The sequence below is a fragment of the Podarcis vaucheri genome (assembly GCF_965113315.1).
Source record: "Podarcis vaucheri genome assembly, chromosome: 13".
NCBI classification, from domain to species: domain Eukaryota; kingdom Metazoa; phylum Chordata; class Lepidosauria; order Squamata; family Lacertidae; genus Podarcis; species Podarcis vaucheri.
The window spans coordinates 47,062,078-47,077,252 of NC_138751.1; the positions used below are offsets into that span (position 1 = coordinate 47,062,078).

At 45.6% G+C, this 15,175-nt stretch overlaps 1 protein-coding gene across 1 annotated transcript in view; it reads right to left on the reverse strand.

Moving 5' to 3' along the window:
* MRC2 (mannose receptor C-type 2) overlaps positions 1–15,175 on the reverse strand; it is an 82,499-nt gene that overhangs the window by 53,526 nt on the left and 13,798 nt on the right. Inside the window, exons 2-5 of the mRNA XM_082194695.1 lie at positions 12,895–13,296; positions 8,544–8,717; positions 5,525–5,689; positions 3,048–3,161 (exon numbers count right to left, since the gene is read on the reverse strand). Of these exons, the coding sequence (XP_082050821.1) occupies positions 3,048–3,161; positions 5,525–5,689; positions 8,544–8,717; positions 12,895–13,296 (855 nt within the window). The remainder of the gene's footprint in view (positions 1–3,047; positions 3,162–5,524; positions 5,690–8,543; positions 8,718–12,894; positions 13,297–15,175) is intronic.

Here is a 15,175-nt window from a genome sequence, read left to right on the forward strand (position 1 = left end):
ACCTGAGATCAGTTCTGAATCTCAAATACAGAGGCTGCACACACACATTTAAAACACATGGCTCCCCCCCCAAAAAAAAAGAATAATGAGAACTGTAGCTCATGCCATCACTGAACTATAATTCCCATAAAAAAGTACCGTTTTCAGGATTTTGGGTGGAATCCTGTGCTTTAAATATATGGTGTGGAGGCAGCCTATGCATTTACAGTGGTACCTCGGGTTACAGACGCTTCAGGTTACATACACTTCAGATTACAGACTCCGCTAACCCAGAAATAGTACCTCGGGTTAAGAAGAAAAAGAAGAAGGGTTTGGATTTGATATCCCGCTTTATCACTACCCGAAGGAGTCCCAAAGCGGCTAACATTCTCCTTTCCCTTCCTCCCCCACAACAAACACTCTGTGAGGTGAGTGAGGCTGAGAGACTTCAGAGAAATGTGACTAGCCCAAGGTCACCCAGCAGCTGCATGTGGAGGAGCGGGGAAGCGAACCCAGTTCCCCAGATTACGAGTCTATCGCTCTTAACCGCTACACCACACTAGCTCTCTAAGAACTTTGCTTCAGGATGAGAAGAGAAATCGCGTGGCGGCAGCGGGAGGCCCCATTAGCTAAAGTGGTGCTTCAGGTTAAGAAAACAGTTTCAGGTTAAGTTGGGAGAGATCCTCAGGATTCAACCCCCCCCCCCCACAGTGAAGTCCCATACTGAGATCAGACCTGCAACCATACTCTAAAGCAGGGGTCAGCAAACTTTTCCAGCAGGGGGCCGGTCCACTGTCCCTCAGACCTTGTAGAGAGCCGGACTGTTTGTTTTTTATTGGGGGGGGGGGAATGAACAAATCCCTACGCCCCACAAATAACCTAGAGATGCATTTTAAATAAAAACACACATTCTACTCATGTAAAAACACGCTGATTCCCGGAGCGTCAACAGGCCTGATTTAGAAGGCGATTGGGCCGGATCCGGCCCCCGGGCCTTAGTCTGCCTACCCATGCTCTAAAGAACTGAGCTATCCAGGTTCGTCCCTTGATCTTCTTGCTTTAATATATATATACAGTGGTACCTCAGGTTAAGTACTTAATTCATTCCGAAGGTCCGTTCTTAACCTGAAACTGTTCTTAACCTGAAGCACAACTTTAGCTAATGGGGCCTCCTGCTGCTGCGCCGCTGGAGCACAATTTCTGTTCTCATCCTGAAGCAAAATTCTTAACCCGAGGTACTATTTCTGGGTTAGCAGAGTCTGTAACCTGAAGCGTATGTAAACCGAGGTACCACTGTACAGAGAGAGAGAGAGAGAGAGAGAGAGAGAGAGAGAGTCAAGAAATGGCCAAGCACCAATGTACAGAATGCTCATTTCATTATTTACTTTAGAACCACTACATCCTTTTCCATAACAAGCAAATATGATGCTTATTCCCAAGTAAATCCATTCAGCAGAAGCAAACCCCATTTTATTCCCGTAGTCCAGATGGCTAGTTTAAAATGAGAAACTCTACATGCTCCTTAAAAAATAATAATAATAAATCAGAATTCACAAAGTGTTTCTTGCTCTGATTTATCAGAAACGTAGAAGCAGTTTTAAAGTATGGAGGAGAGCTGGGAGGGGATGGAGAAGAGAAATGTGAATTGTTTGCTTCACAACTGCCCACAATACACATGGGCGTCAAAAGCCCCCCACCGGAAAAAAGAAGAAGAGGGGGAAAGGTCACTAAGTCTGGGGTTTTAAATTATCTAGCTGCATCACTGAAGGCAGGAGAGAATTTATACTGCACAGCTGAAGAGCTCGATTTGCCAACTGTGACCCAAGTTCAAGTGACTGCTCACAGTTGACATTTGTGGGGTACCTTTGGCCAAACCAGTATCAGAAGTGTCACAACACTTTGTTTTTTTTTAAAAAAATTTTTTTATTGGTTTTACAAAGCTTTTATAACAAACAAACACATAAAAAGACATACAAACACATATAGTATTTCATAATATTTTTTCAAAAAACCTCTTTCTTCGGACTCCCCCATACCTCCCCTTTCTGCATCCACATGTCCAAAGTTTTTTAGCAAGTTATATATATTTCTTTCAAACCTCTGTCATCTTAATCTTTTCTTTTCTCCAATCTTATGTCACTGTAACCCTTTCTTTCTAAAAAACCTTAACATTTTAGCATTCGTCAAGTTTATAATAGTCCTTTAAATAAATTTTAAATTTCTTCCATTCTTCCTCCGCCGTCTCCTTCCCCTGATCACGGATTCTGCCAGTCATCTCAGCCAAAATCATATAGTCCATCACTTTCATCTGCCATTCTTCCAAGGTGGGTAGATCTTGTGTCTTCCAATACTTTGCGATGAGTATTCTTGCTGCTGTTGTTGCGTACATAAAGAAAGTTCTATCCCTCTTTGCCACCACTTGGCTGACAATGCCCAAGAGAAAGGCCTCTGGTTTCTTAGGGAACGTACATTTAAGTACTTTTTTCATTTCATTATATATCATTTCCCAGAAAGCCTTAATCTTCGGGCATGTCCACCAAAGGTGGTAGAAAGTACCAGTGTCACAACACTTTGTATTCCAAAAAGTGATATAGTAGCACTAAGGTAAGGTAAAGGGACCCCTGACAGTTAAGTCCAGTCGTGAATGACTCGGGTTGCGGTGCTCATCTCGCTTTATTGGCCGAGGGAGCTGGCGTTTATCCGCAGACCGTTTTTCCGGGTCATGTGGCCAGCATGACTAAACCACTTCTGGCAAAACCAGAGCAGCGCACGGAAACGCCGTTTACCTTCCCGCCGGAGCGGTACCTATTTATCTACTTGCACTGGCATGCTTTCAAACTGCTAGGTTGGCAGGAGCTGGGACCGAGCAACGGGAACTCACCCCATTGCGGGGATTCGAACTGCTGACCTTCTGATCGGCAAGCCCAAGAGGCTCAGTGGTTTAGACCACAGCGCCACCTGCATAAAATTAGTCTCCAGCAAATACCAACAGCCCATGCCAGCCATGTGGCTCATTTGTCAATTCAGTGGGATAATTCACCCATCCTCTTGGTATTTTTCTTACTTACCACTCTCCCAGTTAAGGAACTTCAAAGGTGAGTTGTCTGACCACTGCCAGCCCCCGTTGAGGTCCAGATCATTAAGCCCAATCCACAGTGTGGAACCATATCCCGTTAGCAGTCCTGGTGTAGACAGGAAAAGGGCAGTCAGATCCTCCACCTTCTCAGTGTAAGAGACATGCAGCAACGCAAGCACTTCCTGGTCCCTGACAGAACCTAGACCCCACTTCCTCCAGCCACAGAGACCTCCTTAAATCTTGGACGCTTGCCCTGCTGAACACATAACACAGCCTGATTGTCCCCAGATCCTATCTCTCTCATTTGCAAGAAGAGCCTGCCAGCTTTCCTTCTCTTCCGATACTCAAGAGATTCTGAATTTCTGCAGCAATACAGTCAAACCTCGATTGTCGAACATAATCCGTTCCGGAAGCCCATTCAGCTTCCAAAACGTTTGACAACCGAGGCACGGCTTCTAAAAAACGTTCGAAAACCAGAGAATTTACTTCCAGGTTTTCGGTGTTTGGGAGTCGAAACGTTCCAAAATGGAGGCGTTCGGTATCCAAGGTTTGACTGTACTGAAGAGCTGTTCCGCCTGGCCTTTGGTTTGGACTCAGCCTGACCCTTATGTTTATTTCCCCTTATAGTCTTGATTTATCGGCTACCTTTAAAATGAGGCTGCATTTTAAATTGCATTTTAACCTGTATTTTAATTTTTCTTTTCTTTTCCCCCTATTACATTTTTACTGTGATTTTATTGGTGTTAGCCGGCCTGAGCCCTGCTCTAGACAGGGAGAGTGGGGTATAGATGATGATGATGATGATGATGATGATTTGAGAGAGACTGTGAGGGGAGAGACTCCATCAGGCAAGGCCTCCTTCCACCTGCCTTGCCCGCCCTCTGCTTCTCAATGTGTATTGTATTGTTTTATGTACTGAGGCAATTATTGTAACTGTTGAGTGGATTTCTGTTTAACTTTTATATGTTGATATTATTTTATACTATTCTAATGATTGTTGAATGTTGCTTTTTTGATGTAGGTTGCCTATTTTAAAGTTATGTTTTATTATCATTTTTTTCTGTATTGCATTAGATTGTTATAAGGTGTACATTTTTTGTTTCTTCAGCTTGTAAACCGCCTTGAGTATTGTAAGATAGAAAGGCGGTATACAAATTAAAAATGAAATGAAATCCGCTGCAGAATCTCAAGTGATCGCAGAACTGCAACTCCAAATCTCCTGTCGCTGTTCAGAAACACATTTGCAAATATGTTATACAGTGATTGGCCCACATTCCCAGAGTCAGTCCTCAGTATAGCCCCTTCCCAAACCGAGTTCCCACTCACTGAAGTAGACCAGGAGAACAAACATGACTGGAACGGCCTTTTGCTGGTGTGCATGTACACAGGGAGAAAGGCAGTCAGGGCATCCTGCACACTTTGGGAAGCAGGGTGTGGTGGCCTGGGAATCTGTTTCAGAAGCTGAACCTGAGGAGTCCCAGCCTGCACAGGAGTCCCCACCTCCAGGGCCGGCTGAAACGGGGCAGGGGCTTGAATCTGAAGGGCCTGCACCTGTGCCAAGTCCTCAGGAGTAGGCACCAGGTGAATCCACTCCGGCTCCGGAGGTGATTGAGGACCCATTGCCTGCAGGTGCGCCTCTCCCAGCCCTGTCAGGGGAAAGTGAAGCTGCCTCTGGGTCCAGTAACCCTCCAGCCTCTCCTGAGCTGCAGAGGCTCAGGGCAGAGAGGCAGAGGGAACTAAGTTGCTGAATTGCAACTCATTACTAAACTTAAAACCATGGAGAGACCTGGTCTGAACAGAGACATTGGATTCTTATCTCATTATACATGACTAAGCCATTTTTCACCTTCTCACCCCTTGCCTTTTCCTGTAAGACCTACTGCAGTCGTTAAGAGTCGTCAACAGGCTCATCTCAGCTATCTGCCAATCTCCCATTCCCACCACCCTTCTGAGTAATACCCCTCCCCACCTTCTCCCCATATAGAAGGATCTGGCAACTTCTGTTTCAGTGTATCGGAAGAAGTGTGCATGCACACGAAAGCTCATACCAAGAACTAACTTAGTTGGTCTTTAAGGTGCTACTGGAAGGAATTTTTTATTTTGACTATGGCAGACCAACACGGCTACCTATCTGTAAGTTCTCTCAGGAGGAGTGCTCGCCTTAAGGCCAGGAGACGTGGGTCACCTGTGGGCCGGGACCGCCCCTGGCCTCAGAGGAGATAAAGGCCAGTCAGCCCGGTCCCAGGTTGCAGGAGCAACGTCGTTGGAAACCTGTTTCTGCCAGCACACAGAACTGTTCTTCCAGAGTTCCTGACCAGGCCCGGCTTCTTGCTTTGGACCCCGCTTCCCCCTTGGTGGACAGTCTCCAGACCCTTGACCCAGGACCGGACTCTGACCACGCCTCTCGGTAACCCCCCCCCCGGGTCCAGCACACAGGGACTTCTTCAGTTCCCTGTGCCCATTGCTCACCATTGATGTAGGTCTGTTCGTGGACCTCAGTGATGCTCAAAAGGCTGGCCCCTTGCTGCTCACAGCTCTTCCCAGCCTCCTGCCAAGACAGGGTGGACTGGAAGTTGAACTGGTAGCAGCTGTTGGTGAGCTGGTCCCTGTCCCAAAATGTATCGCAGTCATCGCCTAAGAGGACAGACAAAGAAAGAAAGAAAGAAGGGCATTTACTACTGCAAGTTAACGTGGTCAACAGACACCCTGGGGGCAGCCATTTGCAGGTAGTATCATCAAAGGGGAGTTGTCCCTTTTGAAGACCACAATGGAATGGGAGGTGGAAAGAAGACACACACATATACAGTGGTACCTCGGGTTACATATGCTTCAGGTTACATATGCTTCAGGTTACAGACTCCGCTAACCCAGAAATAGTACCTCGGGTTAAGAACTTTGCTTCAGGATGAGAACAGAAATTGCGTGCTGGTGGCACAGCAGCAGCGGGAGGCCCCATTAACTAAAGTGGTGCTTCAGGTTAAGAACAGTTTCAGGTTAAGAATGGGCCTCCGGAACAAATTAAGTATGTAACCAGAGGTACCAGTGTGTGTGTGTGTGTGTGCGCGCACACACACACACACACACAATTATTAAAATTTCTGTTTTACAATTTAAAATACTCATTTTACACCCTTGAGATATCAATGACTTCCCTTCTTCTCTTTCCATGGTTCATTTTACATATCATAAAGGTAAATGGTAAAGGGACCCCTGACCATTAGGTCCAGTCGTGGCCAACTCTGGGGTTGCGGCGCTCATCTCGCTTTACTGGCTGAGGGAGCTGGCGTACAGCTTCTGGGTCATGTGGCCAGCATGACTAAGCCGTTTCTGGCGAACCATAGCAGCACACAGAAATGCCGTTTACCTTCCTGCCGGAGTGGTACCTATTTATCTACTTGCACTTTGACGTGTTTTCGAACTGCTAGATGGGCAGGAGCAGGGACCGAGCAATGGGAGTTCACCCCATCGCAGGGATTCGAACTGCCAACCTTCTGATCGGCAAGTCCTAGGCTCTGTGTTTTAACCCACAGCGCCACCCGCATCCCTTACATATCATAAATCCCTGCTTATTTTACAGAAACTATATCATTCAGCATTCCATTATTACACCCACCATCACTTATTTATACTGCTGAATTTATCTTAATGCTGCCAACGTTTTCAGCTGTACACAATTATTTCCCATATATTCAATAAACGGTTTCCAATCTTCTTTAAACTTTTGACCCTCTTGTTCTCTTATTCTATATGTTAAGTCTGCGAGTTGTGCATATTCTGTCAACTCTAGTTGCCATTAGAATGTCTTTGGTTGGGACCTTGCTCATTTTCCATTTTGGGGCTAACAAAACACGGGCCGCAATAGTGGCATACATAAATAACCTTTTTTGACACCTGGGAATTTCAGTCTGAATTATCCCCAACAGAAAGGACTCTGTTTTTTTTGGGGGGGGGGGGAGAGTACTTTTAAACATTTTTTTCAATTCATTACGGTTCATTTCCCAATATTCTTTTACCCTTTAACACGTCCACCACATATGAAAGACCATTCCCTCCGCCTCTTTACACTTCCAGCACTTATCTGATCAGTCTTACACATCCTAAAAAACCTACTCAGAGTTAAATACCATCTGTGATTCATTTTCAGATAGTTCTCCTTCAAAGAATAACTTTTCCAGAGTTTTAGGGAAGGCTTTTTCCAGCCTCTGTGTTCTGTGACAGGGTCCTTTGAGGTGCGGGCAGAGGAGAGAAGGCAGTGACTATACCTTATACAGTCATACCTCATGTTGCGTTTGCTTCAGGTTGAGCGTTTTCAGGTTGCGTCCGGGTTACTTCCGGGTTTCACCGCTCGCAGATGTGCAGACGCGCTAAATGACATCACGCGCATGCGCAGAAGCGACGAATCGCGACCTGCACACACACAGGTGCGGGTTGTGTTCCTTTCAGGTTGCGAACGGACCTCTGGAACGGATCCCATTTGCAACCAGAGGTACCACTGTACTTTATACAGTGGTACCTCTGGTTACATACTTAATTTGTTCCGGAGGTCCATTCTTAACCTGAAACTGTTCTTAACCTGAAGCACCACTTTAGCTAATGGGGCCTCCCGCCGCCGCCAGGTGATTTCTGCTCTCATCCTGAAGCAAAGTTCTTAACTATTTCTGGGTTAGCGGAGTCTGTAACCTGAAGCGTCTGTAACCCGAGGTACCACTGTAGCAGGAATAAGAGAAGATGGGACAGCAGTTTGGGAATGGCGATACGGCCTTCTATAGGCTTGCACTCCTTCCTTATCTTTCAAACTGAGCACTCTGAGAAGCACCCATTCAATGTCTGTTTTATTTTATATACATTTGTAAGATATTTAACTCACTTTGAGCCCTGAGGGTAAAGGACAGTCTCAAATTAATGCGGATATTGTTTACCCTTTGTCACGATACAGGAAAGAGACCGATCATTGGTGTCCTTCTATACCAGACTTCCTCAACCTCGGCCCCCCAGATGTTTTGAGACTACAATTCCCATCATCCCTGACCACTGGTCCTGCTAGCTAGGGATCATGGGAGTTGTAGGCCAAAAACATCTGGAGGGCCAAGGCTGAGGAAGCCTGTTCTATACACTACTACAGCTTCTGCAGCACTTGCATGCCTATCTTATCTATTTACAGCGAACCCTACTGGTTTTAGTCCCTTGTCCCTGGACACCAGCATGGAATATTCATCAATACTCCAACGCTTGAGGGGGAAGACTGAATCACAGAAAACAGTGCAACCGCTCAGGGAATGTGTGTGTGAACGGGACACTTACAGAAGGGTAGTTTTGGAAACCCAAACCCTGGAGGCTTAGAAGGCAGAAGGAAACCTCCCATGGTGCCTTAAGAAAGGAGGACTGTTTTTCGGTTCAACAGTTGGCACAACCATCTGTTCACTCCTGTGGTTTGGCTGCTACATGCCCATCGGTCCCCGTGATTTCCCACCCCACAGAAGCAGCTTACTCTTAATGGGGCAGAACCCCCATCTTTCATCTTTGCCGTAATCCTGTGTGGTGGCACACCAGAGGTGACCATCTCCACGCCCCATGCTGGTGCAGTCATAGAACCACTGGTTGTCATACTTGAAGGGGATGGTACAGGGCTTCCCGTGAGAGTTGCCTTGAATGGTGTAAATTTCTGGAGGAAGAGAAGAGAGAGATAAAACACACAGAGAGAAAGAGCTCCTATGGAGAGTCCTTCTTTGATATGGAGAGAGAATGCTTATCATTTAACCCCAAAGGCCTTGGCAACCTACAGGTGAAACTCGGAAAATTAGAATATCATGGAGAAGCTCTTCTGCATTGCTGGGTCTCATGTCTCTCATCTGTTTCTTGACTAATCTCTTTTCTGGTGAGAGCAGCTTTTGCATATCATTTGGAAACCAAGTACCCAGAGTCTGGAGGAAGAATGGGGAGTCACACAATGCCAGATGCTTGAAGTCCAGTGTGAAGTTTCCACAGTCTGTGTTGATTTGGGGGGCCATGCCATCAGCTGGTGTTGGTCCACTGTGCTTCATTAAGTCCATGGTCAACGCAGCCGTCTACCAGGAGATTTTAGAGCACTTCATGCTTCCTTCCGCAGATGAGCTTTATGGGGATGCTGACTTCATTTTCCAGCAGGACTTTGGCACCTGCCCACACTGCCCAAAGTACCTGGTTCAATGCCCATGGGATTACTGTTCTTGATTGGCCAGCAAACTCGCCTGACCTGAACCCCATAGAGAATCTATGGAGCATTGCCAAGAGAAAGATGAGAGACATGAGACCGAGCAATGCAGAAGAGCTGAAGGCTGCTATTGGGGCATCCCGGTCTTCCATAACACCTCAGCAGTGCCACAGGCTGATAGCATCCATGCCGCACCGCATTGAGGCAGTAATTGATGCAAAAGGGGCCCAAACCAAGTACTGAGTACATATGCATGCTTCTACTTCTCAGAGGCCCAATATTGCTCTACTTGCAGTCCTTGTTTTGCTGATTTCGTTTAAAATTCTAATTTTCTGAGATTGTTAATTTGGGCTTTTCATCAGCTGTACACCATGATCATCACAATTATAACAAATAAAGGCTTGACATATCTCGCTTTGCATGTCATGAGTCTATCTCATATATTAGTTTCACCTTTTAAGTTGAATTACCGAAATAAATGAACTTTTCCACAATATTCTAATTTTCCGAGTTTCACCTGTATGTTCTTGCAGCCCTAAGTTAACATTCAACACATCATTCCACAACTCCTCCGGCTAGCTGTGCCCTCACCGCATACCCTGCCTGACTTCAAATTAATCCAGCACATATTTGGGCTGGCGGGCTGCTCCACTGAGCACATGATGATATTTTTTCCACATGCACCGAGAGTATGCGCACACTGCGCTACCAAAACAAACATAAAAATCCTGCATCAAGCAGACACAGGGCTTGTTTGTTAGTGGAAGGATGCTGACTGAAGCACAGCTGGCTGAAAAAGCTTCAAGGTCATCAAACTAGCAGAAGGCAAAGACATCAAATAAGACCATTTGCATCTGATCCCCTAAATAATCAGCAGGGAAACTGATCTCTCACAGGGTTTGGAAATGTACATGCGTTGGGCTTAATTCCCAAAGCAAAAGGTTTAGTCTATTTACTGCGGCAAAAATAGGAGACACTTAAAAAAGGTCCTCCCGACTATTCAATCCAGAATTGGATCGCAAGGTTTTGGGGTTTGGCATTGTCTGAAAAGTTAGCACATCAAAAGCCGACTGGGAAGAGGCAAAGCAAAACAAGAACTTCTTTGAAATGTGATTCCCCCCTTCCTCTCCTAATATATCAACAACGCAGAGGTGGTGAGGATTTGCCCTCTGTGAGCTCATTTGTCCTTTCAGAAAGACACACTGACTTGACTTATGAATTTTGGGCTACGACTCTATTCATATTCGTAAACCGCTCTCTGGTCCGAGTTCTGAGTTTCTTGTTCATTTGGTCACCTTGCAATACATGTATATGTACTCAGGTATTTTTTCTCTCCCAAAAAAGTCTGCATCAACATAGCCCAAATTTTCTGCCAAAGAACAGCTCAGTTCCGTGAAGTAAATAAATTACTCAAATTAAACAATAATGGCATTTTTGTCATGCACTTATTTTGAAGAAAGGTTAAAGAGCGATGGAACACTGATTCTCTGGAAATTTGGTCCTCCATCTAGCGCCTTAGATTCTATCAGGTACCTGCCTATGTACCTCTGCCTATCTTTGCAGCCTTGAGGGACAGAAAAGCAACCTTTCACAGAACAGTTCAGTTCCACATCACAGAGTGGTTTTATGCTGCAATTTAGAACACACATAGGTTTTGTGAAAGAGGGTTCCATCCAGGCTAAATTAGTTGAACTTTAATCCTGCGCTCATTTTAGTGGAACCTTCGTTAGTCATGGCTAACTTTCCTCGCTAGAAATCAAAGGGTGCTCCCAGACAGGGACAATTTAGCAGCACAGAATCGCTGTTCTGATTTAAGCTGGAAGTGGAATAGCCACTCTAATACCCTTTAGCCAAAGGGCAATCTCTTTTTCCCCAGCCCTGTAAGTTAAGAGAGAGAGAATCTGCTCTGGGACCACTGTGTGAGGATAAAAAAGGTAAATGGACCCCTGACCATTAGGTCCAGTCGTGGCCGACTCTGGGGTTGCAGCGCTCATCTTGCTTTATCGGCCGAGGGAGCCGGCGTACAGCTTCCGGGTCATGTGTCCAGCATGACTAAGCCGCTTCTGGCAAACCAGAGCAGCGCACGGAAACGGCGTTTACCTTCCTGCCGGAGCAGTACCTATTTATCTACTTGCACTTTGACGTGCTTTCAAACTGCTAGGTTGGCAGGAGCTGGGACTGAGCAACAAGAGCTCACCCCGTCACGGTGATTCGAACCGCTGTGTGAGGATAAAGGATCCTCTGTGTGAGGATAAAGGATTACAAACTCTCTCCCCCTGCCTCACTACCAATCAGTTGCCTTCAACTGCAGTCTCTTATTTTGGCGGTGGGGGAAACCAGATTTAAAGGTAGTATTATTTAGGTAAATGGAAGGGTTATTGTGACACAGCTGATTCGGAGGAGAGCTAGACCCTAGAGAAGGAAATGGTTAGAACGCAATCAACAAAACAGCTGAGCAATCTCCAAAGGCCATATGATCTAACCCAGGCATGGCCAAACTTGGCCCGCCAGCTGTTTTGGGGACTACAATTCCCATCATCCCTGACCGCTGGTCCTGTTAGCTAGGGATGATGGGAGTTGTAGTCGCAAACCAGCCAAAATTGTAATGAAATGGATCATCTAAACCTGGAGAAAATGTACAACTGTTCTATTGAGCTATAAAGGTCAGAATTTTTGAGCTATGAATAAAAACAAATCTGAACTGCAAACATGTTTATTTTATTTCGTAAAATTTGTACACAGCTTGATTGTGGGGGGACAAAAAAAAGCCTCAAAGGGGTTTATGAAAAGATAAAGCGGAGGATGCAGATTCCTCGTTGAAAGTCAGTAAAAGCAGAGCTATTTCACAGCAGCGGCCCAGTGTGGAAACAGCCAGAAGGCAACCAACTTAACCTGGATTCAAACTAAAGCAATTTAAACCACAATTTCACTATGCAGCTGTTTCCAATGCAAACTGAGGCTGATGTTTGAACTTAAGCGTTATTTAGACTGAATGGTGGTCGGTGGCTTTGGCGACGGCCCAGACTTTGGCAAAATGAAACTCAAGAGAGACAGTTAAAACATGGTGGGAACGCAGCGAGCATCGCGGAAGAGAGGCAAAGAATCAAGGACCCATCTTTCAGAAACACAGCACCATTTTCCCGTTTGCCTTGGCTTTTACAAACAGTTGGAAATTTTACGACTGCTGACGCCCCACTCAACTATGATTTGCAGAGCAATCCTAAGCTCTGAAAACTCCTACGACTCCGTGCGGAACGTAGAAGGAACCACTTCTGCTTTGCTAGACCCAGCACTGGTGCAGCTGAGAGAGCCGCCTTCTGAATTCGCACAGCAAACCCGTGAAACACATACAGTGGTACATTGGTTCTCGAATTAAATCCATTCTGGGAGTCCGTTTGACTTCAGAAAACGTTTGGAAACCAAGGCGCGGCCTCCGATTGGCTGCAGGAGCTTCCTGCACTCAATTGGAAGCTGTGCTGGACGTTTGGCTTCTGAAAAATGTTCGCAAACCAGAACACTCACATTTGGGTTTGCAGCATTCAGCATTTGTTTTGGAGTCAATCCGTTCGACTACCAAGGTACCACTGTGCTACCAGCAATAGCAGCAAAGAACGAGAAAGAAGTTTCAATCCTCTACTAGAGGCTTTACCCGAATACGGCCTGGAGCACAAATCTTCATCGTGGCCATAGATCTTCCACTGGCCTCCTCGTGCCTGATCGCCCCTCTCCGATGGTGTCAGTGACCAGTTCCCCAACCTCAAATACTGGGAAAGCTGGTCACCCAAGCTCCGGCAGTTCCACCGCATGTTGACAGATTCCCGGTCGCACTCGTAGGTGCCTAGTGGCTGGGCTGTTGCGCTGGAGTTTGAAGACTTCCAGGAGACTCCCAAGCACTGCATGGTCCCAACGTTGAAAAGCCGGTTCCGGGAAACCCATTTCCACTTCTGGGCTGGGAGGCTGGTGTTGCAACTCTTGGAAATTTTCACTAGAGAGTCCTTAGTCTCCAAGCAGCCTTGCAGACCACTGCTATAGATGAGGAATATCCCAGAGTCTGTGAAAATTAAAACAAAATACAGTCATACCTCAGGTTACAGACGCTTCAGGTTGCGTTTTTTTGAATTATGGACCTGTCGAAACCCAGAAGTACCGGAACGGGTTAGAAGTACCGGAACATGTGCAGAAACGCTAAATCACGCTTTGCGCATAAGTGCCGAATCGCAAGCCGCGCATGCGCAGACGCGCCACTGTGGGTTGCAAACGTGCCTCCCGCATGGATCACATTCGCAACCCGAGCGTCCACTGTATACTTTTTATATACAGTGGTACCTTGGGTTACATATGCCTCAGGTTACATACGCTTCAGGTTATAGACTCCGCTAACCCAGAAATATTACCTCGGGTTAAGAACTTTGCTTCAAGATGAGAACAGAAATCGTGCAGCGGTGGTGCAACGGCAGCAGGATGCCCCATTAGCTAAAGCAGTGCTTCAGGTTAAGAACAGTTTCAGGTTAAGAACAAATCAAGTTCTTAACCCGAGGTACCACTGTATAAAAAAACTCTCCATGTAGTTAGCAACTCCCTGTCACAGACAGGACCATCCTCACAACAACACGGGTCAACCCACTAATTCAGAGGCCAGGTTGCTCATTAAGGCAATACAGTTTGAACCTATTATACTGATCCTAGCCTGACTGCACTGGCCAACAATTAAGTTTATGAGCCCAAATCAAAGCGCTGGTTTTGACCTACAAAGCTTTATTTATTTATTTATTAAAATATTTATTGAGATTTTACACTAAACATAGGTTTTTAAAAATTACACATAATTAAACCAACAATTACACATACAAAAAAAGAAAAAGAAAAAACGAAAGCTAACAAGGAAGTTACCAAAAAGAGACCTAAAAAGAAAAAAAGAAAAAAGAAGAAAAAGATAAAGAGCGTGATACAAAATACAAAAAAGACAGGTAGTTGAAAAAGTAGAAAAAAGAGAAAAAAGAAAAAAAATCTTAAAAAAGAAATAATCCATTTTTCAGTATCTTTAAGTTCATTTGCTTGTTTCCTTGACCTCCTCACACCTCTCCTTTTTGTATTCCCGTTTACAAAGTCCTTTCAGCAAATCCTTACCCTCTTTCATTTATCTTTGACCTACAAAGCTTTAAAAGACTCAGGACTGCAATATCTCAAGGGCCGCCTCTCCCCCATATGAACCGACCCGGACCCTGCAATAATAATAATCTGAGGCCCTTCTTTGTGAGTTCCGGAGAGCTCCGGAGGGTGACAACATGAGACAGGGCCTTTCCTGCAGTGGCTCCCTGTTTGCAGCATGCTCTCCCCAGAGAGGCTCACCTGGGGCCTTCATAACGTACCTTTAGGCACCAGTCAAGTGTTACGTTCTACTCAGGATGCGAACGGGGCTCCGGAACGGATCCTGTTCGCATCCAGAGGTACCACTGTACTGTACTTTGTGTTCTTATTTTGTAATTTTATGTCCCCCCGTGATCTTTGGAGAAAGGTTGGTATACACATTTAATAAACAAATGCATGAAATGAAATGAAAACGTAAGAGCAGGCATAATGTGGAATAGTGCCCAGATCTGGTGGGATCTGCTTTCAATAGCCCCATATTGGTAGCAAACAGCTCTGCAGGAATCAAGTACGAGGTAGTTTCCCAGATGGCAGGGGCAGCCAACCAGAATAGTACTGTATACAACCACCTCTGACTATGAAAACATGCATTCTTGCAGAACCGCATTTTACTTGCTGCTTTGCTTAAAACCCCAAACGGTTATTAAAACCTGCAATTACCTTCTCGCACCAAGCCAATCTCTTTAGCAAAGTTTCTCACAAGACACAGGCCAGAGCTGGAGTCGGGCTTTTGCCTTGTTTCTGGCTTTAAGGGCAAAGTTTTCAGCTGATGAGATGTTGCT